The sequence below is a fragment of the Schistocerca cancellata genome, chromosome 3, assembly GCF_023864275.1.
Source record: "Schistocerca cancellata isolate TAMUIC-IGC-003103 chromosome 3, iqSchCanc2.1, whole genome shotgun sequence".
Lineage (NCBI taxonomy): Eukaryota > Metazoa > Arthropoda > Insecta > Orthoptera > Acrididae > Schistocerca > Schistocerca cancellata.
The window spans coordinates 188,192,959-188,219,357 of record NC_064628.1 but is presented as its reverse complement, the minus strand read 5'-3'; the positions used below and the strand labels follow the sequence as shown (position 1 = coordinate 188,219,357).

Sequence of the window (26,399 nt, the reverse complement as noted above, 5' to 3'; positions counted from 1 at the left end):
GAAGTTAACTATATTGCCTCATTTCAAATTCATGTGTACCAGATGAATTTTCTGCCTTGTGGCCGTTGGTGTTCCGGTTACCTGCCCTGGCCACTAAAGTAATTTCGGGCAGCGTCCTTTCCTCACCTGTTGTCGCTGTCCAACATGGTGTGTAATTTTGACAGCTTAATACATATTTCATTGTGGATAATCACGTCCGTTACAGTTTGGTCTTTGAGTTTTTATGTACCGATTGGTGGCAGGCAAGTCGTTTGGTCTGTCGGTCTGTGACTGTCTCTTGGTTGGGTTACCGACGGATCAAGTGTAGCTGGGCCCACCACCTGTCTCACCTAATTGAACGTTAATGTTTTGAGGGCAGAACCCCCCCCCCCCCCCCCCCCCAGAGGCTTCTGAGTGCCGTTGTCTGTACTGTGCTTTTCATGGGTGTTTAATGGTCTGTTGGTAATCTATTATAGCAAATGCTTAAAGGAAAAAAATATTGTGTTTTATGTAAATCAATTGTGGGCCTCCAACCGCTTAAAGCCATATTTTCAAAATTTCCCCTTAAGCGAAAGCATTGCGGCCTTCTGCCGTAAAAAAATATGGTAATATATTTTCAAATTTTGAAATTTAGTTGTGGCCTTCAGTCGTTTTTATTGCACCTTTTATATGTTTGTTCTATCCACTTTTGCCTTGAGGCTTTCCGCCCAGCTGTGATATGTATATACACTCCTGGAAATTGAAATAAGAACACCGTGAATTCATTGTCCCAGGAAGGGGAACCTTTATTGACACATTCCTGGGGTCAGGTACATCACATGATCACACTGACAGAACCACAGGCACATAGACACAGGCAACAGAGCATGCACAATGTCGGCACTAGTACAGTGTATATCCACTTTTCGCAGCAATGCAGGCTGCTATTCTCCCATGGAGACGATCGTAGAGATGCTGGATGTAGTCCTGTGGAACGGCTTGCCATGCCATTTCCACCTGGCGCCTCAGTTGGACCAGCGTTCGTGCTGGACGTGCAGACCGCTTGAGACGACGCTTCATCCAGTCCCAAACATGCTCAATGGGGGACAGATCCGGAGATATTGCTGGCCAGGGTAGTTGACTTACACCTTCTAGAGCACGTTGGGTGGCACGGGATACATGCGGACGTGCATTGTCCTGTTGGAACAGCAAGTTCCCCTGCCGCTCTAGGAATGGTAGAACGATGGGTTCGATGACGGTTTGGATGTACCGTGCACTATTCAGTGTCCCCTCGACGATCACCAGTGGTGTACGGCCAGTGTAGGAGATCGCTCCCCACACCATGATGCCGGGTGTTGGCCCTGTGTGCCTCGGTCGTATGCAGTCCTGATTGTGGCGCTCACCTGCACGGCGCCAAACACGCATACGACCATCATTGGCACCAAGGCAGAAGCGACTCTCATCGCTGAAGACGACACGTCTCCATTCGTCCCTCCATTCACGCCTGTCGCGACACCACTGGAGGCGGGCTGCACGATGTTGGGGCGTGAGCGGAAGACGGCCTAACGGTGTGCGGGACCATAGCCCAGCTTCATGGAGACGGTTGCGAATGGTCCTCGCCGATACCCCAGGAGCAACAGTGTCCCTAATTTGCTGGGAAGTGGCGGTGCGGTCCCCTACGGCACTGCGTAGGATCCTACGGTCTTGGCGTGCATCCGTGCGTCGCTGCGGTCCGGTCCCAGGTCGACGGGCACGTGCACCTTCCGCCGACCACTGGCGACAACATCGATGTACTGTGGAGACCTCACGCCCCACGTGTTGAGCAATTCGGCGGTATGTCCACCCGGCCTCCCGCATGCCCACTATACGCCCTCGCTCAAAGTCCGTCAACTGCACATACGGTTCACGTCCACGCTGTCGCGGCATGCTACCAGTGTTAAAGACTGCGATGGAGCTCCGTATGCCACGGCAAACTGGCTGACACTGACGGCGGCGGTGCACAAATGCTGCGCAGCTAGCGCCGTTCGACGGCCAACACCGCGGTTCCTGGTGTGTCCGCTGTGCCGTGCGTGTGATCATTGCTTGTACAGCCCTCTCGCAGTGTCCGGAGCAAGTATGGTGGGTCTGACACACCGGTGTCAATGTGTTCTTTTTTCCATTTCCAGGAGTGTATATACCACATGTTTCAGTCACTTGAAATTTACCTACTTGTTTTTTAAGATTTCTTGTTTGGAGGCCTTCAGCCGTTTAGCGAGCGTATCACAGTGTTTCAAATTTTTCTGTACTCATGCTCCTAGATATCAATCTTTCAGGGCTACATTATTATGACCCTGAAGGGTACACACCACCATACAGCGGGAAACATATGGTTCTCCAGTACTAAAAAAGTGGGTGTTTTACGTCCTTAGGAATCTGTTTTATTCATGTTTTCCAAATATAAATAAATTAAACACCGTCATACATACCCCATTTACACAATCGTTGCAGAACCGTATAATACGTGAATGTTGGACACACTGGAACGTTTACTGCAGATTAACTACCTAAATTTCATTACTAAGAACGGTGACTTCATTGTGACAAACATATTAATGTACTTAACGAATAATTACCGAAAGTCAGCATAACTTGTGGATCGATAAGATATTATGTGTACTCGTGCAATCGTTCTGCTGTTCTATATTCGTACTGACTGTACAGTGATCCGACTAAATTGTGCGATCACCTTGATACAACCAACTAAAGGGAGACGGTTTTCTGACTGGTATCTGATTCACTGATAGCAACCACTGTTAAACACAAGTACGGTAACATCATTGGAAGTGTTACAGGCCGTTAGTATGCCCGTCAACATTGTGGTGGTGTGTTGATATCTGTGAAGCCGAACGTTATCCGAAAATTACCTTGAGCAGTTAATCAGGGAAGCGGATCGTGAAGATAACATCTTAGATATGCTGGTGACAGATTAATCTAAAGTTTTCCACAGAGGAAGTCCGTTATCATAAGGCCGTCATGCATCATTGAATAAATCTGTATATAACAAGACATAGAACGGCAGGACGATCTTTCTGCTTAACAAGAGCGACAAGAAACATATTAAAGATTACCTAAGTTGTTAGCATAAAAAGTTCATCTCTAGCACTAACAACGTTCGATGTCAATGGACAAAGTTGAAGAGCTTTGTACAGTGCATTTCAGAGACGTATGTTCCGAGCAAAGTTGTGAAGGATGGAAAAGACGGGTCATAATTCTACAGCCGCGTTCGGAAGCTGCTACGAAATCAAATAGAGTTTCACTGCACAGAGACAAACAACAACGAAACTAAGCCAAAATTAATGTGAGGAGAGCAATACGTGAAGCGCTCAGCGTGTCTGAAAGTATAATTCTGTAACCTACCTGGCAGAGAACCCAAAGAAGTTTTCGTCTTATGTTTAATTAGTAAACGGATCGAAGCCATCTGTCAAGATGCTCCGTGACCATACTCGCTTTGAAAGAGACGAATCCACAGAAAAGGCCGAAATATTAAACGTATTTATCCAGAAATGTATCACAGAAGATCGCACTGTCGTACCTCCTCTAAATCGTCGCACGAGCGACAAAACAAACGAAAAACAAGTGAAATCTCTCAAAAAAGAGAAGGTCACTGAACCTGACGTGATTCAAATATGAATCTACATAGAGTATGCGAAAGCATTTGCCCCTCTTCCGGCATCAGGTGCCATACGTCTCTAGAGGAGTGATGATTGAAAAGAACCACACGTTAGTAGTAGGGCAACCTTCGTGTCACCCCACTCTCCATTGTTGCCAAATTTATTCAAGATGGCGTCGATGACGTCATCCAATATGGCGGCATGTAGAATTGGCAACATCGTATGCCGTCATCCAAGATGGCGGCTTTTGGCGGGAAAATAGTCCAATTGTGCTACGTCCACTAACCTAAGCCTCCAGAAGAAAAAACAGTGGGAAGATTGAATTTCAACAGGATGATGCATGCAAAGACCGTACTTGTCTTTTTATTGTCGTTCATTGTCATTCTTTGTCATTCATTGTCATTCATTGTCATTCATTATTATTTATTATTTATTATTATTGACCTGCCTCCACTAGAAAATTCCCTCCAAATTCAAATTCCAACACAATAATGGCTGCAAAACCTTACTATTGTTTATTATTATTCATAATTATTTATTAACATTCATTATCATTCATTGTCATTTGTTATCATTCATTATCATTTATTATTATAGGCCTACCTCCACTAGAAAATTGCGCCAAATTCAAATTCCAACACAATATTGTCTCGAAAACTGTACTTCTGTTTATTATTATCATTTATTATTTTATTCAAGGTGTCAGATTTTCTTGGTGAGAAAGCTATTTTCCTTACATCTATAACAAAGATCTATCACAGGTTCAAATCCCAACACCATAATTGATCACGAACTTCCTCCCTCACTTATCTTTTTTCATTGGTAGCCTATCATAATCGCGTCAAATAATAAACTGCTCTTATAGTAACGTAAGTCACATCCTTTGATTTTGCAGTGGGGGGGGGGGGGGAAAGGGACTGAATAATTTATTTCAAGCAGTACGGTCATCACTTGTTCTCCAACACAGTCAGCACACACATCTTTGATATCGCAGTGCACTCACCACGACATCCGCGCTCCAACTGAATTAGTTCAAATCCTCACCCCCCTCGCCAGGACGCGGAGACACTGCCTATGCCTGTCACGTGAGGCGGCCGGCCACTAGCACGGGGGGCGAGCCCAGCAATCGCTCCCACGTCGTAAACATGTTTACACTGGACACGCTGGAACTTGTCGAGTTTGACGTCACAGCGGCCCCTTGTCCGCTCACCACGTGTATTCGTTGCCTCCGCACGTTTCCCGCCAAAATTGTCTGCCTCGGAGCTGAATCACACAACGGTCGACCGTTCACTGCCACACTTTTGGCGCCACGTTCAGACCTGTCGATTCCAACTGCTCACTGTCCATCACGTGTCCCTGTGTGAGCGAGAACGCAATGCTACACTTTTGGCGGCAAAGTTTGCTCAACAGTGCAATCCGCTATGACTATATAACAGCACGTTTCTACCGCACTAGAACGCCCACTAATGTACTCGCTCTCACGCGTGCGTAATAACTGTACAATCGCTGTACCACCGCCCCGCTTACGTCACACACCCTCCATACACGCGACGGACATAGCCTTCAGTAAATACCTGGAAAATGACTCTTTATTTCAGACATTACGGTCATGCACGTGTGTCCCAACTGACTTCTCCAAGCTCACACAGCGAAACTCCAGAGCGCAGCTGACATACGCGCGGCCAGCTGAGCCTGCTTCATCGACAGCTCCCTGGCCGGCTGACGCCAAGCGACCAGAAGTGCCCGCGCACCCCCTCGGCCAGCACGCCACATAGGCGGCGAGTGGCGCCTCAGGCTCCGACTACGTAAATATCTTTTCGCGCCCATGAGCACTTAATGCTGGACAGGATGGAACCTGTCGACCACGTGCCGGACAAAGGATACGTTTGGCGCCAGAGTTTGACCAACAGTGGAATCCACTATGATCGTGTAACAGTGCGTTTGCTCGTCGCGAGAACGCTCGCTAATTCACTCTCACCACCCCGCTATATTAAATAATTGAATTTACAATTTCAAATACGTATGCAAAGTTGTCCAACTCCCTAATTTCAACTACTTTTCGAGGACCAGACCGCCACCTCCTCCTCCTCCTCCTCCTCCCCCTCCTAGGAACCAGCGCCAAGTTTGAAATCTGCCAGTAAACAAAGCTCACTAGCGCTTCCGCCATCAACCTAAGAAAATTGTTTCAAACTAAGCCACCAGCACTCAACCTCTTCCTACACGTTTCTGGTAAACAGACTCACCCTGCACTAGGTCCATGGAAGGAGGAACGAATTTACTTTATTTAAGAATGGAGTATATGTATCACACCTACATGTCCCACATCATACAGACCTGCGAAACACTCCTACATAACTCATTTATAATGTTGCTAATTGTAAACAGTAAAAAATAACTCATAGCACAGCCTACAGACATTCGAACCGCTCCTAAATAATGTAAAACATTTACCTCCAAATATTCAAACAACTGCTAATTTTCGGAAATAATTTCAGTGCATACGCTGATGGAAGGAGGAACGATTGTACTTTATTTATTTGTGACATATCTTTTTGAAACTTTTACTTCTCATAGGTTTCGATATGTAAGGGACTTTCTGAACTCCAGTAGTGCACTACACTTGGCAACACAACCACACCCATCAAGATATTCAAAATGGCTCTGAGCACTATGGGACTTAACATCTGTGGTCATCAGTCCCCTAGAACTTAGAACTATTTAAACCTTACTAACCTAAGGACATCACACACATCCATGCCCGAGGCAGGAGTCGAACCTGCGACCGTAGCAGCCGCGCGGTTCCGGACTGAGCGCCTAGAACCGCTAGACCACCGCGGCCGGCTCAAGATATTCATTCCAATCCAGACCTGTAACTCCTCCACAGATAAATTTGTCCAGTTATTTGTCTACTCACTCACATTCTGACCAGATTGCCATTATTGCGCAAAAACAGCTCAGACTGCGCTGTGCTGCTTGGGCTAGTAAGGAAGGGCTGCACTCTATGTATTTGGAGCCCTTTTATTTAGTCGTGGAGTATATTTGTCACAAAACACCCACACTGATCCGACTGTGCTCATCTGACACAGGCCACAAACACGTAAACAGCTCCTAATTTCACCACACAATAGCAAACAGCTCTTAAATAACGCAGTACACAATATCAGCAGACGAGCTCTGTACCCTTAAACTCTCCAAATAAAGCACCGCACAGTGCACTGACATGCTCGCAAAATAGTGCAACAGACGCGCCCAAACACCACCAGCTGCTAAACCGACGAAAAGTCTCTCCTCCGCCTCCCCCAAACATGATCTCAACACAGTCGCATTCGCACCTATCACTGGAGAAATTGATATCGCCTATGCGCCTTAGATTACGCTCCATGGCAGGCCGCGCGCGCGTGTGGTCGGCGGGGAAGGGGATTCCACAGTCTCCAGCCAAGTTCAGCTTCCGAGCGCTCGTGACAGCCGACACATGTGAAAGCTGCATTGTTCTTCTCATGTATACCGCCGGCGTCTCAGGTTTGAACCTGCCTTCACGTCTATTCTCGGAATAGCTCATAGCTCGTTGACACACTAGATTAACGTGGTCGGGAAAACATTTACTACTCGCATGCAACCGAGATGGTGACGGAAAACCAATCACTCTGATCTGCGCTGCAGGCGCGTGTAATCATTGAGAACACACCATTTTTTTCGAACAACTTATTTAACCATACCGCTATCACAAAACACCAATCCCAGATGTGCCCTGGGCCATGTTGCACAGCCCACAGACACGCACCCAATCATAATTTCAGTACACACTATAGCAAACTGCTACTAAATAATACATCACACAGATGTGTAGATAAGCTCAGTACTCGTAAACTATCGTAATAACGCATAGCAGAGCCTGCAGATCCGCTCGCAAAATAACTTAGCAGACATGCGCAGGTACCCACACTCTGCACCGTGCCCACAGGATGGTGAAGTCACCCATCCGTCTGATTTCAGACCTCACACAGCCCCTGCTCGGCTTCCGCAAGCGTGAGTTGGCGCGGTCAACGCGCTCGTCCACGGTCAAAGCACACAAATACATCCGTCCAGGACCGCGATCCCGAGCCGCGACCACCGAACGCCGGTGAAAGTCAACTTTATATCAACGTAGCATAATTCCAAAGTGCAGCCTCCATACGCTAGACACATCATAGCAGCACATGTCTTTACCTCCTATGACACTGTAGCACACTGCACATTGCTCCTCACACGACATTACACGGCCATTTAACTGAACATAACTGCACATCCCTGCTCTCGCCTCGTCGCGTGACCGGCCATCTAAAACCTTCTCAATATTATTCTTACTTTACAACATTTTTTTAAAAATAAGATCTAATTTACACCTCCCACCGCACCTAACCTCACACCCGTTTCTTTCTTTCTTTCAGCACCTGCATGACCGTAATGTCTGAAATAAAGAGTCATTGGCTCTGAGCACTATGGGAATTAACGTCTCAGGTCATCGGTCCCCTAAAACTTAGAACTACTTAAACCTAGCTAACCTAAGGACATCACACACATCCATGCCCGAGGCAGGATTCAAACCTGTGAACGTAGTGGTCGCGCAGTTCCAGACTGAAGCGCCTAGAACCGCTCGGCCACCAAAGGCCGGCTAAAGAGTCATTTTCCAGGTATTTACAGAAGCGTGTATGAAGGGTGTGTGACGAAAGCGAGGCGGCGGCGCAGCGATTGTACAGTTATTACGCACGCGCTAGAGCAAGTCAATTAGCGGGCGTTCTAGTGCGTTCCAAACGTGCCGTTATATAGTCATGGCGGATTGCACTGTAGAGCAAACTTTGCCGCCAAAAGTGTAGCACTGCGTTCTCGCTCGCACAGGAACACGTGGTGGATGGTGTGCGGTCGGCATCGACAGGTTTGAACGTGGCGCCAAAAGTGTGGCAGCGAACGGTCGACCGTTGTGTGATTCAGCTCCGAGGCAGAAAATTTTGGCGGGAAACGTGCGGAAGCAACGAATACACGTGGTGAGCGGACAAGGGGCCGCTGTGACGTCAAACTCGACAAGTTCCAGCGTGTCTAGTGTAAACATGTTTACGACGTGGGAGCGATCGCTGGGCTCGCCTCCCGCGCTAGTGGCCGGCCGCCTCACGTGACAGGCATAGGCAGTGTCTCCGCGCGCTGGCGACGGGGGGTGAGGATTTGAACTAATTCAGTTGGAGCGCGGATGTCGTGGTGACTGCACTGCGATATCAAAGATGTGTGTGCTGACTGTGTTGGAGAACAAGTGATGACCGTACTGCTTGAAATAAATTATTCAGTCCCTTCCCCCCCCCCCCCCCCCCTGCAAAATCAAAGGACGTGACTTACGTTACTATAAGAGCAGTTTATTATTTGACGCGATTATGATAGGCTACCAGTGAAAAAAGATAAGTGAGGGAGAAAGTTCGCGATCAATTATGGTGTTGGGATTTGACCTAGTGATAGATCTTTGTTATGGATGTAAGGAAAATGGCTTTCTCACCAAGAAAATCTGACACCTTGAATAAAATAATAAATGATAATAATAAACAGAAGTACAGTTTTCGAGACAATATTGTGTTGGAATTTGAATTTGGTGCAATTTTCTAGTGGAGGTAGGCCTATGATGATAAATGACAATGAATGATGATAAATGACAATGAATGATAATAAATGTTAATAAATAACTATGAATAATAATAAAGAATAGTAATGTTTTGCAGCCATTATCGTGTTGGAATTTGAATTTGGAGGGACTTTTCTGGTGGAGAAAGGTCAATAATAATAAATAACAATAAATGATAATAAATAATAATAAATAATAATGAATGTTAATAAATGATAATCAATAATAATAAAAAGACAAGTATGGTCTTCACATGCATTATCCTGTTTTAAAGCAAACATCCCGCCATTTTTTCTTCTGGAGGCTTAGGTTAGTGGACGTAGCGCAATTGGCCTATTTTCCCTCCAAATTCAAAATTCCCGCCATTTTTTCTTGAGGTTAGGTTAGTGAATGTAGCACAATTGGACTATTTTCTCGCCAAAAGCCGCCACCTTGGTTGACGTCATGCGATGTTGCCAAGTCTACATGCTGCCATCTTGGATGACGTCATCGCCGCCATCTTGAATAAATTTGGCAACAATGGAGAGTGGGGTGACACAAAGGTTGCCCTACTACTCACGTTGTTCCCGTTTTCAAGTAAGGATCGTCGAACGCAGTCAGAAAACTGTAGACCTATATCTCATGCTTAGGTCAGGTGCAGAATTTTGGAACATGTTTTATACTTTCTGGAGAGCTATGTTACTCCACGAAACCGAGAAAGCAGAAGACACGGGCCCTCACGTAGACACTTGAGATTCTTGATTTCCGGAAACTATTCGATACAGTTCCGCACTGCCACCTAATGAACGAATTATGAGCGTGTGATTGGACTGAAGAGTGTCTAGTAAAGAGAACACAGTATTTCATTCTCAACGGCGAGAAGTCTTCAGACATAAAAGTAACTTCAGGGATACTCCAAGAGTGTGTTGTAGGACCATTACTTTTCGTGCTATATATACACGATGTATTAGATAACGTTGAAAGTTCAACGACATTATTAGCGGATAATGCTGTTGTAGACAAAGAAGTCGCGACACTGGAGCATTGTAGCGAAATGCAAGAGGGCCTACTGAGAATTGACGCTTGATGCATGGAGTGGCTACTGATCCTCAATATAAGCAAATGCAGCGTCTTGTGTATGCATAGACTGAAAGACTTGTTACTGTATGACTGTACTACTGCACATCAATCACTGGAAGCAGTTATTTTGATAAATTTTCTAGGAGTATGCGTACAGAGCGATTTAAAGTGGAACGACAGCGTAAAATTAATCGCAGGCATGGCTAATGCCAGCCAGATTCAGTGGAAGAATGCTTAGCAGTTTTAGTCCACCAACAAAGGAGGGCCGGCCGCTGTGACCGAGCGGTTCTAGGCGCTTTAGTCCGGAACCGCGCTGCTGCTACGGTCGCAGGTTCGAATCCTGCCTCCGGTATGGATGTGTGTGATGTCCTTAGGTTAGTTAGGTTTAGGTAGTTCTAAGTCCAGGGGACTGATGACCTCAGTGCTTAGAGACATTTGAACCATTTGGACAAAGGAGGAAGCTTAGAAAACCCACTTTCGACCAATACTTAAATATTGCTGGTTAGTATGGGACTCGAACCAGATAGGACTGACAGAGGAAATAGAGAAGAGCCAAATAAGTGGAGGGCGTTTCGTTACAAGTTCATTTAATATTCTCGAAATCGTCACGGAGATGATCAATCAACTCCAGCTGCACAAGCTGCAAAGGAGGCTATCTGCATCACGGTGTTGTTTACTGTTAAAGTTCCAAGAGCGTATGTCCCGATAAAAGTCAACTATAAGTGGCTTCCTCCCAAGTATATCCAGCGAAAAGACCGAGCAGATAAAATTAGAGACTCTCGAACTCACTTACCGGCTCGTTCTTCCCGCCATGCAAACATGACTGGATTTTGGAATATGGTTGTTGATATACAAGTAGACATAGATCTCAAAGGGACTTAGTCCATGGCTATTTACAAAATGTATACAGTACAAACGTTCAAACATCACAAAAAGTGCGGCTTGTGAAGAGGTTTGGTAGTGTACCATAGTGCCGCTAAAGAGAATGATTAACGGAGTATGCATCCTCAGAGCGCAGTAGCGACGTAAGCGTCGTAACAGGAACATATGAACAATACTTCATGTTGTCATCACAACTGCGGCACCTACTACAGAAAAAAGTAACTAACATGAACTGCAACCAACCTATTACGCTGTCCTGTGACAACAATATTACTTCAGTGTCTGTATACGACTATTCAGAATATCATAAAAAATTAAAGAAATATTCTATTTATGTACGTAGATTCTCGTCAATAGAGCCTCACTCTGAAGTGTTCTGGCTTTTTTCTTTCGTGTAAGCCAACCACACCGAGGAATCAATAAAATTATCAAAATTCTGCAATGGAATTGTCTTGTAGGCAGTCGAGATACAATAGACAAGTGCACCGTATTACTCGTCGAAGCGATAGCTAGACCAGGCCGCAGGAGAAGTAATTTGGTCTCGGTTCCGGGTATAGCCCCGTATTTGTTCAAAGTAGTGCGTGTTGTTACTTTGTGAGAAGCTGAGACTGCTTGCTGTGACTTCATTAAATTTACTGACAATGAAAAAAAAATTACGAAATTAAAACGCCAAAATATGACTGGAAGCTAAAGAGAATAGTTAAAGTCTAGTTAGTCGATGGTGTGTAAATTATAGGAGACAAGAACTGTCCTGAGCAGAGGTGGATTCAGGTATCTAGAAGGAACATGCACCCAAGTACCCCGGTGATGACTTGGATAAATATATTAGCAGGTAGCAATTTCAGCGAAATTGTGATCGATACAAGGGAATACGAAATTAGTGAAAATCTTCACAGTTTTTGTTAGTGAAGAAACGTACAGAGTAATTATTCTAAGAGGTTTAGTTTTAAAGTTGTCATAATAAGCGGTTCGTAATATATGCGATCGAAATGACATAATTTCAAACTCCGCATACTACATTATATTTTTATATAAAATGAAAGCATCACAATTAAAGTGACTAGCGGTTTATTCAGACGAAAACCGGTTGTTACACGTTATACCATGAGTAAGCTTGTCAACGTGTGCTAGTCAATCTTTACTTCTAGTAAGCAGGGCTTTGACGTATATGTCAGCAAAATTTCGGTAATTTAAAAGTCGAAACACCAAGCCATAAATGCAGCAATCGGCCGTCTGTTATGCTCTAAAAGAACGTAATATTCGCTGTTCAAAGAATAACTGTTTCTCTGATCTGTCATCCTGACATGTGTCGTTGTTGTTGACTTTGTAGCTTTCCTGTAAGTCGATTCTAGAGTACCGAAATATCTTAAAAGCATTGAAGGGCTAGTGGGAAACCTCGTTAGCCACATAAAGCCAAAGTTCTCGAACAAGGACAAATATATCTCGACCTTAACACATGTATACAGACTATGCTGCAGTTACCTAAGTTGGTGTTTATTCGGAGGAATACCTCGAGACTGTAGGTCGCTGTTGTGAATTTTATTAACCGCGAAATTGGATCCGCGGTTTCATCACCTTCCGTGAGTCTAAACATAACCTTATGATTTTTCATTTCTTTCACTCTTAACGATTATTCTTTAATATAGCTTTACGTTTAATTTTTTCTTGTCGTTCTATAAAATCGCCTAGACTGAATATCAGGTTAAAAAGTAAATTAAAATGAAGCCATATTTTTCATTTACCTATTATTTCAAATATACTGTTTGTAATTGCAGTAGTCAAGTGTGTTGTAATAAATTCACTTCTGTCTATTCCTTGCTTAGTTAGTAACCCAATTTCTGCCTTTGTGTGTCTTAATGTTGAAAGATTAAAGTTATGGGTTAAAGAGAGAGCAGACTATAGCGCATACACTGAGGTAACAAACGTCATGGGATAGCGATATGCACATATACAGATGGCGGTAGTATCGCATACACAATGTGTAAAAAGGTGGTGCATTGGCGGAGCTGTAGTTTGTACTCAGGCGATTCATGTGAAATGTTTTCGCATGATTATGAGCACACGTTGGGAATTAATAGATTTAGAATGCGAAATGGTTGTTGGGGCTAGAAGCATGGAACATCACTCCACTCCGAAAGTCGTTAGGGAATTCAGTATCCTGAGATCTACAGTGTTCAGAATATGCAGAGATATCAAATTTCACGGACAATGCAGTTTCCGAACACCTTCATTTGAGGGCCTCGAGCAGAGGCGTTTGAGTAGTCAGTGGTAAGAGACAAGCAATAATATGTGAAGTAACAATAGAAGTCAACGATGGTATCCGCTTGTACAGCGCGGCAGAATTTGGTGTTAATGAGCCATGAGAGCAGACGACCGACAGGAGTGCCTTTGCTGATAGCACGACGTCGCTTGCAACACCTCTCCTGGGCTCGAGATCATATCGGTCGGACCCTAGAAGGCTGGAAAACTTGGCCTGGCTAGATGAGTCTCGATTTCAGCTGGTAAGAGCCGATGGTAGGGTTCGAGTGTGGTGCAGACCTCGTGAAGTCGTGGACCCAAGTTGTCATCACGGCTACGTGCAAACTGTTGGTGGCTTTATAATGGTGAGGACTGTGTATAGATGAACCGCTCATTGACTGGAAATGGTTATGTTCGGCTACTAGGAGATCAGCTGCATCCACTGATGAAGCCGACCGATATGTTCGAGTGTTTCTAGGCGCTTCAGTCCGGAAACGCGCGAACGCTACGGTCGCAGCTTCGAATCCTGCCTTGGGCATGGATGTGTGTGATGTCCTTAGGTTAGTTAGGTTTAAGTACTTCTAAGTCTAGGGGACTGATGGCCTCAGATGTCCCATAGTGCTCAGAGCCATTTGAGCCACTGATTCTTGTTTACAAACAGCGATCGAATTTTTATAGATGAGGATGCCTCGTGTTGCTGCGCTACAACTGTTCGATTGGTTTGAAGAATATTCTGGACAATATGAACGAATGATTTGGCCACCCAGATCGCCCGACATGAATCCCATGGGACATAAGCAAGAGGTCAGTCTGTGAACAAAAACCATCACCGGCAACGCTTTCGCACTTATGGACAGCTACAGAGTCAGCGTGGCTCAGTATTTCTGCCGGAGCCCTCCAACGACTTTTTGAATGCTTGCCACGTAGAGTTTCTGCATTACTCTTTGCAAAAGGAGGTCCAACACGATATTAACAGGTATCCAGTGACTTTTGTCACTTCAGTGTATATAACACACACGAAATCGTTCCATTATTAGAAAATATCGCAGTATTGTCTGTATACGGTACCTTTGGTTCCGTTTATCACGGTGTGAATTTTCTACTTGTTCAAGATTATACTTTCCGGTATACCCAAAGATTGCGATATTAACCAACTGGATCAACCTTAAGTTATTACAATCAGTATGGGTCACACCGGTTCTGACACCGTTGTTAAGTATTATTTCTTTTACATTCACGATTACAAGTGACAGTACGCTGAAACGCCAAAGTAATTGGTATAGACATCTCCGAGGTAGCCATGATGTGGGGATTTTCCCGTACGACCATTTCATCAAGAGTGTACGGTGAATCTGGTAAAACATAAAATCTCCGACATTGCTGTGGCCAGACCAACGACGACTGAGGAGAATCCTTCAACGTGACGGAAGTGAAACCCTTCCTCAAATTGCTGCAGATTTCAATGCTGGGCCATCAAAAAGTGTCAACGTGCGAACCATTCAACGAAACATCGTCGATATGGGCTTTCGAAGCCTAAGACCCACTCATGTACCCTTGATGACTGCATGACACAAAGCTTTACGCCTCGCCTGGGCCGAGATTGGACTCTTGATGACTGGAAACATGTTGCCTGGTCGAACGAGTCTCGTTTCGAATTGTATCGAGCGGATGGACGTGCACGGATATGGAAACAACCTCATGAATCGATCATGAATCGATGGACCCTGTCTGTCAGCAGGGGACTGTTCAAGCTGGTGGAGACTCTGTAATGGTTTGGAACGTGTGAAGTTGAAGTGACATAAGACTCCTGGCATGTCTAGATACGACTCTGACAGGTGATACGTACGTAAGCATCCCGTCTGATCACACGCACTGCGCATTCCGAAGGACTTGCCAAATTCAACAGGTCAATTCAACACCCCACACGTCCAGAATTGCTACAGAGAGGCTCCAGGAACACTCCTCTGAGTTTGAACATTTCCACTGGCCACCCACTCCCCAGACACGAACATTATTGAGCATGTCTGGGGTGCCTTGCAACGTGCTGCTCAGAAGAGATCTCCATCCCGTCGTGCTCTAACGGATTTATGGACAGCCCTGCAGGGTTCATGGTGTCAATCCCTTCCAGCACTGCTTCAGACTTTAGTCGAGTCCATGCTACGTCGTGTTGCGGCACTTCTGCATGCTCGCGGGGGCCTACACGATATTACGCATGTGTACCAGTTTCTCTGGCCCCTTCAGTGTACGTATGTGGCAATAAATGCCATGTACACTTACTACAATTACATGTACCGAACGAACCACAACAAAATACTTTATTTACATTAATTTGGATCTTATTCCAACAAAACAAACATGCATAGCCCAGCAGTACCCATGCGACAGCACCCCACTTGATCGAATATCACTAGAGCGTAAACACGGCATTGGTTCTACCCTTAGCAGCTCTTCAGTTCACTTTGTCGTGTAATAAGTGTTCTTTTTTTAAGTAGGAGACTGTTCTAGATAACGTAAACTTAGAAGCAGAAAAACTGTAAAAAGTTATAAAATTGTATCATCTTCCTTGGCAGGTTCAGCACTGTGTCGTACCGGTATGAGGCTCACCTTAAACCGCAATGGCCCAACGGGCGGCTTTGCGAAGGGGATGTTGTAGAAGGCCAGCGTGTGGCGCCCACTGCTGGACAGGTGGGCAGTCCCCCTGACGGTGCCCTGGCGAGTCCGCACCACGGGCGCTCCGCCACCCACACACGACTCCAGCAGCAGCAGCAGCGCTGTCACAGCGGTCAAAGAAGCGCGCCACACCGCAGCCATTGTCGCTCTGTTCCGCGACCGGTCGCGCCCGCTCTTATCAGGCCGTGTTCGCACTGCTGAGTTACGGACTCTTATCACCCAGTCCGATTCCTCGTATCTTCAGATTACATAGCCTGTGATACGGGTGCACAATTATATTCGGGCTGGTGTAATTTTGTTGATCTTCTTCGCTGCCATTACGAAAAGATAAATAGACAGGGAGGAATGCACAGGATATACAGGGTGGTCCACTGATCGTGACCGGGCCAAATATCTCACGAAATAAGCTTCAAACGAAACTTGTCTAGCTTGTAGGAGGAAACCAGATGGCGCTATAGTTGGCCCACTAGATAGCGCCGCCATATGTCAAACGGACATCGCCGGCAGGGGTGGCCGAGCGGTTTTAGGCGCTACAGTCTGGAACCGCACGACCGCTACGGTCACAGGTTCGAATCCTGTCTCGGGCATGGATGTGTGTGCTATCCTTAGGTTAGTTAGGTTTAACTAGTTCTAAGTTCTAGGGGGACTGATGACCTCAGAAGTTAAGCCCCATTGTGCTCAGAGCCATTTTAACCAAACGGATATCAACTGCGTTTTTTTAAATAGGAACCCCCATTTTTTATTATACACTCCTGGAAATTGAAATAAGAACACCGTGAATTCAATGTCCCAGGAAGGGGAAACTTTATTGACACATTCCTGAGGTCAGATACATCACATGATCACACTGACAGAACCACAGGCACATAGACACAGGCAACAGAGCATGCAAAATGGATCTGAGCACTATGGGACTCAACTGCTGTGGTCATAAGTCCCCTAGAACTTAGAACTACTTAAACCTAACTAACCTAAGGACAGCACACAACACCCAGCCATCACGAGGCAGAGAAAATCCCTGACCCCGCCGGGAATCGAACCCGGGAACCCGGGCGTGGGAAGCGAGAACGCTACCGCACGACCACGAGATGCGGGCCAGAGCATGCACAATGTCGGCACTAGTACAGTGTATATCCACCTTTCGCAGCAATGCAGGCTGCTATTCTCCCATGGAGACGATCGTAGAGATGCTGGATGTTGTCCTGTGGAACGGCTTGCCATGCCATTTCCACCTGGCGCCTCAGTTGGACCAGCGTTCGTGCTGGACGTGCAGACCGCGTGAGACGACGCTTCATCCAGTCCCAAACATGCTCAATGGGGGACAGATCCGGAGATCTTGCTGGCCAGGGTAGTTGACTTACACCTTCTAGAGCACGTTGGGTGGCACGGGATACATGCGGACGTGCATTGTCCTGTTGGAACAGCAAGTTCCCTTGCCGGTCTAGGAATGGTAGAACGATGGGTTCGATGACGGTTTGGATGTACCGTGCACTATTCAGTGTCCCCTCGACGATCACCAGTGGTGTACGGCCAGTGTACGAGATCGCTCCCCACACCATGATGCCGGGTGTTGGCCCTGTGTGCCTCGGTCGTATGCAGTCCTGATTGTGGCGCTCACCTGCACGGCGCCAAACACGCATACGACCATCATTGGCACCAAGGCAGAAGCGACTCTCATCGTTGAAGACGACACGTCTCCATTCGTCCCTCCATTCACGCCTGTCGCGACACCACTGGAGGCGGGCTGCACGATGTTGGGGCGTGAGCGGAAGACGGCCTAACGGTGTGCGGGACCGTAGCCCAGCTTCATGGAGACGGTTGCGAATGGTCCTCGCCGATACCCCAGGAGCAACAGTGTCCTTAATTTGCTGGGAAGTGGCGGTGCGGTCCCCTACGGCACTGCGTAGCATCCTACGGTCTTGGCGTGCATCCGTGCGTCGCTGCGGTCCGGTCCCAGGTCGACGGGCACGTGCACCTTCCGCCGACCACTGGCGACAACATGGATGTACTGTGGAGACCTCACGCCCCACGTGTTGAGCAATTCGGCGGTACGTCCACCCGGCCTCCCGCATGCCCACTATACGCCCTCGCTCAAAGTCCGTCAACTGCACATACGCTTCACGTCCACGCTGTCGCGGCATGCTACCAGTGTTAAAGACTGCGATGGAGCTCCGTATGCCACGGCAAACTGGCTGACACTGGCGGCGGCGGTGCACAAATGCTGCGCAGCTAGCGCCATTCGACGGCCAACACCGCGGTTCCTTGTGTTTCCGCTGTGCCGTGCGTGTGATCATTGCTTGTACAGCCCTCTCGCAGTGTCCGGAGCAAGTATGGTGGGTCTGACACACCGGTGTCAATGTGTTCTTTTTTCCATTTCCAGGAGAGTATATTCGTGTAGTACGTAAAGAAATATGAATGTTTTTGTTGGACCACTTTTTTCGCTTTGTGATAGATGGCGCGGTAATAGTCACAAAAAAATGGCTCACAATTTTAGACGAACAGTTGGTAACAGGTAGTTTTTTTTTTAATTAAAATACAGAACGTAGGTACGTTTGAACATTTTATTTCGGTTGTTCCAATGTGATACATGTACCTTTGTGAACTTATCATTTGTGAGAAAGCATGCTGTTACAGCGTGATTACCTGTAAATACCACATTAATGCAATAAATGCTCAAAATGATGTCCGTCAACCTCAATGCGTTTCGCAATACGTGTAACGAGGCTCCTCTCAACAGCGAGTAGTTCGCCTTCCGTAATGTTTACACATCCATTGACAATGCGCTGACGCATGTTGTCAGGCGTTGTCGGTGGATCACGATAGCAAATATCCTTCAGCTTTCCCCACAGAAAGAAATCCGTGGACGTCAGATCCGGTGAACGTGCGGGCCATGGTATGGTGCTTCGACGACCAAACCACCTGTCATGAAATATGACATTCAATACCACTTCAACCGCACGCGAGCTATGTGCCGGACATGCATCATGTTGGAAGTACTTCGCCATCCAGTGAAACATCTTGCAATAACATCGGTAGAACATTACGTAGGAAATCAGCATACATTGCACCATTTAGATTGCCATCCATAAAATGGGGACAATTATCCTTCCTTCCATAATACCGCCCCATACACTAACCCGCCAAGGTCGTTGATGTTCCGCATGTCGCAGCCATCGTGGATTTTCCGTTGCCCAATAGCTCATATTATGCCGATTTACGTTACCGCTGTTGTTGAATGACGCTTCGTCGCTAAATACACTCCTGGAAATGGAAAAAAGAACACATTGACACCGGTGTGTCAGACCCACCATACTTGCTCCGGACACTGCGAGAGGGCTGTACAAGCAATGATCACACGCACGGCACAGCGGACACACCAGGAACCGCGGTGTTGGCCGTCGAATGGCGCTAGCTGCGCAGCATTTGTGCACCGCCGCCGTCAGTGTCAGCCAGTTTGCCGTGGCATACGGAGCTCCATCGCAGTCTTTAACACTGGTAGCATGCCGCGACAGCGTGGACGTGAACCGTATGTGCAGTTGACGGACTTTGAGCGAGGGCGTATAGTGGGCATGCGGGAGGCCGGGTGGTCGGCGGAAGGTGCACGTGCCCGTCGACCTGGGACCGGACCGCAGCGACGGACGGATGCACGCCAAGACCGTAGGATCCTACGCAGTGCCGTAGGAGACCGCACCGCCACTTCCCAGCAAATTAGGGACACTGTTGCTCCTGGGGTATCGGCGAGGACCATTCGCAACCGTCTCCATAAAGCTGGGCTACGGTCCCGCACACCGTTAGGCCGTCTTCCGCTCACGCCCCAACATCGTGCAGCCCGCCTCCAGTGGTGTCGCGACAGGCGTGAATGGAGGGACGAATGGAGACGTGTCGTCTTCAGCGATGAGAGTCGCTTCTGCCTTGGTGCCAATGATGGTCGTATGCGTGTTTGGCGCCGTGCAGGTGAGCGCCACAATCGGGACTGCATACGACCGAGGCACACAGGGCCAACACCCGGCATCATGGTGTGGGGAGCGATCTCGTACACTGGCCGTACACCACTGGTGATCGTCGAGGGGACACTGGATAGTGCACGGTACATCCAAACCGTCATCGAACCCATCGTTCTACCATTCCTAGACCGGCAAGGGAACTTGCTGTTCCAACAGGACAATGCACGTCCGCATGTATCCCGTGCCACCCAACGTGCTCTAGAAGGTGTAAGTCAACTACCCTGGCCAGCAAGATCTCCGGATCTGTCCCCCATTGAGCATGTTTGGGACTGGATGAAGCGTCGTCTCACGCGGTCTGCACGTCCAGCACGAACGCTGGTCCAACTGAGGCGCCAGGTGGAAATGGCATGGCAAGCCGTTCCACAGGACTACATCCAGCATCTCTACGATCGTCTCCATGGGAGAATAGCAGCCTGCATTGCTGCGAAAGGTGGATATACACTGTACTAGTGCCGACATAGTGCAAGCTCTGTTGCCTGTGTCTATGTGCCTGTGGTTCTGTCAGTGTGATCATGTGATGTATCTGACCCCAGGAATGTGTCAATAAAGTTTCCCCTTCCTGGGACAATGAATTGACGGTGTTCTTATTTCAATTTCCAGTAGTGTGGAACGCTTGCAAACAATCTGTCATCGTCGCGGCGTTCACAGTCGTCGCTATGCAATTCCTGCTGCATAGAAATATGGTACGGGTGCAATCGATGTTGATGTAGCATTCCCAACACCGACGTTTATGAGATTCCCGATTCTCGCGCAGTTTGTCTGCTACTGATGTGCGGACTAGCCGCGACAGCAGCTGAAACACCTACTTGGGCATCATCATTTGTTACAGGTCGTTGTTGACGTTTCACACGTGGCTGAACACTTCCTGTTTCATTAAATAACGTAACTATCCGGCGAACAGTCCGGACACTTGGTTGATGTCCAGGATACCGAGCAGCGTACATAGCACACGCCCGTTGGGCATTTTGATCACAATACCCATACATCAATACGATATCGACCTTTTCCGCAATTGGTAAACGGTCCATTTTAATACGTTTAATGTATCACGAAGTAAATACCGTCCGCACTGGCGGAATGCGCCATCTATCACAAAGCGATAAAAGTGGTGCAATTAAAACATTCATATTTCTTTACGTACTACACGAATATATAATAAAAAATGGGGGTTCCTATTTTAAAAAAACGCAGTTGATATCCGTTTGACCTATGGCAGCGCCATTTAGCGGGCCAACCATAGCGCCATCTGGTTTCCCCCTTCAAGCTAGACGAGTTTCGTTCTTTGTAGTTTTTTCGTTTGATGCTTATTTCGTGAGATGTTTGGCCCGGTCACTATCAATGGACTACCCTGAATACAGCTGACTCCAGAGCCTTGTTGGCTGGAGGTAAACCACATACATGGAGAAAAATGTCGTGAGACCGAATCCCAGTCGGTTCATCGAATATTTTTAGGCTACCATTAACCTAGGTTTCATCTCTCAGTGATGTGAAGATTCGTCAGAAACGACACGTGGTCTGGATTCCATGTTCAACTGTAGTTTGCGATTCCCCTGTTTGATTACTGGAGTAGCTTATGAACAAGTAAGTGGGTTAACAGTACACGTTAAGTGGGTTAAACTTATGGGTAAGTAACAAGTAACTTTAGTCCTATTGGGAGACTTCACCACTTAATTATTATTACACTGCCTCTTTGTTGACTGTAGTGGGAGCCATAACATCCCCAGCGTTCTATCCAACTTCTACATAAGTGGCTTCCAAGAACTCACGTCGCGATCTGTGCTGTGGCACAGGTGCCATAGTGCTCAGCGTGGATGCACGATTCCCCAACGCTATGGCACGATGTCTGAGCATGAGGAGGGGGAAATTTCGAACGTACTGCATTTAAATGGCATGCAGTCTCACTGTTCACAACTTAGTTTTGTATTTCACGGTCCTCAACGCCGTAGATCACAAACAAAACAATTCTTCAGTATTATATTATTAGACAGTCCAGTCACATTAATGTGGCGACGTGTCAATAGTCTGAATAGCCACCAGTTGCAGCACAGACGTGCAAGTAGAGAATCAGTGAGGTTCTGAAATATGTAGTGCCATGTCGAGTCCAGACAAACCCAAAGGCAAACACCTTCTTGTTCATTTATTTTGCGATGATTGCGAGTCCTCAAAACAAAAGCCATGTTCTAGTAAAATAAGATGTTCCGATGTCCCTATTGAACACCTCACAAACTTGAAATGTACGAAAAGCAATAACATCTCTGTTATTGAAAGCCTCCAATCTAGAAACAACCTTAACGGTACTACCATCGTACCGTACAATAGCAACAGTTATCCAGCCATTACCATGCTGTGGTGCTGTACTATTCGTAACAGTAAAGTTCAAAACACCTCCGCAAAACGTAGACGGGCCCTGAAGGATCACTTGATCTCCAAGACATGACGATGTAGTAATTTCAACATCATCTAATGCCTTATTAACAGGAAGGCACGAACGCCTAAATCTCCTCCTATAGGGAGGCATGCTCTCTGTGTAGTCTTCGATGCCTTCCACTTAAGGATCCTTGTATCCAAGAAAACCAGCTCTCAAAGTACCTGTCCCGCTACTCTTTCAATACAAATGTCACTAGGTGACAACGCTCCCTCGCTCATTCTACAGGTACGCCTATTTTTTAATATAAAAGACTGCTTGTCTGATTTGAAATGGTTTAACTTCTTATACATTCGTACCTCGGCTACAAGAACATAGCTAGTAAATGTCATGTAGCACCGTCATTTCACTTTTTGTGAACCGTTTGCCACTAGCTGGTGCTGTTGTAATCCTTATTCGGTGCAGAAATTTAGCTGCCAGCCACAGGGGTGGGTAAATGCTATATCATTTCTGTATCTTCTCGTAATCCACGCGCGGCATCACGACGACTGACGCCGTCTTACTGATAACATCACTTATATAGCCAGACAGGGTATCTAGAACGGACTTCCGGTCTGGCGTTTGAATTTAGTGCTCGCGGTGACTTGTTAAAACTAGAGTCGCCGCGGTTCCCACCACCCACCTCCAGGGGGTACCCTGCGGCGCGGGGCTCCTAGTTTTAACAAGAGCCCCACCGCACTAAAATCGAGTAGGGCCTTTAGTTATATTCTTTTGATTATGACTTTAAGTAGTTTATTTTTTACTTGTTTATCGCTTTAAGTGCTAATTTTTAATTTAAAGTATATCTTTATAGGTATGTATTTGATTGTCTATTATCTTTAAGATGGTGGTATTTCATTTTGTGATTTTGGAGACTTCAACGCCTGTTAGGAAAGCCTCTATATAAATTTAACTAGAGCCCCGGAGCACTAAATTCAAGTTTTATCTCACTTCCACCTATGTTATTCTTATGGGCGAGGACAGGAAGTAACTTGATTTCGCTGTAGACCAGCGGCGCTAGCTTTCTCGGTTGACTATCCATGGCGTAATCAGCCCAGTAAGTGTGGCACCACATATAATCGATCGGGTAAATCCGAGGAGTCTGATGGCCAGACCAGTGTGGTAGTTACCATGACGCTCTTGGACATGCCCGTACACTATGAGCTGACACGTTGCATTCTCCTGCTAGCAGATGACAACGTGCCAAGGAAAAAACAAACTGCGTGGTGGACGCAGTTCCCAAGGATGGATGCGTACTTTTGTTGATCCATTGTGCCTTCCAGACTGACGAGATCACCCAAATGATGCCTGGAACACATCCACAGATAAACAGACATGAAATTTGTTGCTGCATTTGCTGCCGAGTACAACTGACCCAGCCAAACTCTTAACTCTGAACCTGTGAACACGCTGACGACTTGCAGAACCTTGCAAATTATTCGTCAAAGTCAAGTATTACTGAGGAATTAGAAGATATTTGCAGTAAGAAGATTCACTCTATACAGGGATAGCAACAGAAAGATGGCACGATTTTTGCAGATCATCTTCGTATGTAAAAGGTAACTGAAGTGTATAAATAAAATCCTGTGGTAAGTTTCAGTCCCAGCAGTTCGTTATTAAAGATACACTCGGTTACAGTGACTGCGCTGGAACTGCGCCCTAAGTGCCGCACACAGTTTCCGCAGTTGGCGGTAAGTCTTCTCTTCCTTCTCCTCCTCCACAGCCTGGGCGGCCCTACATGCAGCCCTTTCTGGCGCCACGGCACCTTGGAAGCACTGTTTCCACTTTTAGGGATTTTCTCCCTTTTTAGGGCGAAACGTCTTACATCACGTGTGATTTACAGCTATTTTATTATGACAGGGGTTTAAGGAAATTTGGAGTAAAATAGAACTTAAGGAGTAACCCTAATATTTGAAGAATACACCACTCGATGTATTACTTTATGATTCAACTGATTTCTTAAAGGGGATTCCCTCAAACCCAAGGGTGACACCGGAACTGAAGTCTTATTACACTAATTGTTATTACATGAGAAGTTGACCGATTACACCAGTTGTAGTAACAGTGTTATCCACAAGTATCACGAAACCAGGAGAAACAGTCTGTGAAAAATATGAACAGCCATTTCTATCTTTTGATGACAAAAAAGAACATACAAAAATCAGACGAATGGAGACATCAAGCTGAGGTTGCAGGTGAGGAAGAAATTAGTAAAATTGGCAACTGAAATTTATTGGAATAAGGTTCTAAGCTTAAAAGATCACGGTGGTAATTTTATTTACGGAAACCCGGAAGCTGTTATTTCATTTTTTTTAGCAGTTCCAACCTCAAATACTGAGGGAGAAGGATTATTCAGTTTTCACGAAATGTAAAAACAGGCAAAAGAAACAGTCTGAACAAGGAAGTCCTTAACAGGTAACTTCATACAAAAATGGGAATCCTACAAAACAACTGCTCAGTTTTAGGGACCAATGGTGCCATGCTAAATGTAGCGAAAAAGTGTAACAGTAATGTTTCAGCTTCTGATCCTGTAATTTATGACTGTTTTTTTAAAGCGTATTGTAGGTATTTTAAATTACTGAAGACGCGGAATAATACGTTGTTTCTTTTTATAATTACTTGCCCTAAATCTAGAGATTTTGAGATATTTATGGTGTTTTAGGGATAATTCCGAAAAAATCTAGGGTAAAATCAAAAATCGCAAGTGGAAACACTGTTTGAAAGCCAAGTTTGTCTGCTCGCCAGCTGCAGACGGCCTGATGCACATGTCAGGCAGGGGCGGCGCCTGCCGCCTCCTCGCTTAAAACTGATCCACGCACCACTGCCACTGACAGCATACTCCAGCCGTTCGCGATCGACGGAAGCTGTTGTCGGGCTTTCCCCTTCGTCGCCGTTTTTTCTAGGGCTGAGTCGTCTCGTCTGTGGCCAGAGAAAGCCGGAAAGCCGCCCCAGCTGGCGACATATGACCCATAACAGAGGCCGCATGTCAGTACAGCAAAGGAAAATATGAAGTATTAGCAAAATCATACACCTTAAAAGAAACTAACAATAAAGGCAATCTAGCAAATAAAGTATAAAAATAAAATAAACACTAATATGTAAACGCTCAGGTTGATATACCAACCTAACATTAAAAGTAAAGTAGGAACCAATGAAAAAAAAAAAGTAAAAAGAAAGAAGACTCAATCCAGCAAATGAACAATAAAGCATAATTATTAAAATCAAAACAAAAAAAAACAAAAAACTAGAATGATATGAAGTTAAGCAAACGGAACCTCTAGTAGTAATTATTAATGAACAAATCCAAAAGCTCAATAAAATTAAACTAAAAGAAAAACAGCTAATACCAAAAATATCTAAATTCAAATCAGCATATGAATATACACAAATCATAAAAACAAAACTTGACAGGAACATCAAAGAATGAACTAACTATGAACAATTATTTGAAAAACAAAGAGGGATCAAAAAACAGTTATAAATAAATATTTTAACATAAAGACAACCCAAAAGAATTTAAAAAATAATTATTGTGAGACCAAATCATTGAAACCAAAATAGAAAGACCCAAAGTTCCCTCACAAACAGATGAAACTAAAGAAATAACAGGAAAAAATAATCATACTCAAATACAATAAGAAAAATAATAATCAGTATAAATAAAGGAAGAACAACATACTATAATCTCAATGGAATCATCTATAAGTGTTCACATTTAGAAGAAAAAACATAAAAACCAGCAAAATAAACCAATAAAGGAGTAAAAACAGAATATAAACATTTGTTTTAATAGTTTAAAAAACACCGCATTGTAAACAGGAAATAAGTCAAGCCCCCACTTTTAAAACTACGAATGTTAAAAAGCTTTCCATCGTCAGTCCCCAAAACAGATA

General features: G+C 45.6%; 1 protein-coding gene across 1 annotated transcript in view; it reads right to left on the bottom strand.

The window, feature by feature from the left end:
- LOC126174808 (venom carboxylesterase-6-like) overlaps positions 1 to 25,383 on the bottom strand; it is a 190,412-nt gene extending 165,029 nt beyond the window's left edge. Inside the window, exon 1 of the mRNA XM_049921183.1 lies at positions 25,326 to 25,383. Within this exon, the coding sequence (XP_049777140.1) occupies positions 25,326 to 25,343 (18 nt within the window). The 5' untranslated portion in view covers positions 25,344 to 25,383. The remainder of the gene's footprint in view (positions 1 to 25,325) is intronic.
- Positions 25,384 to 26,399: the final 1,016 nt, after the last annotated feature.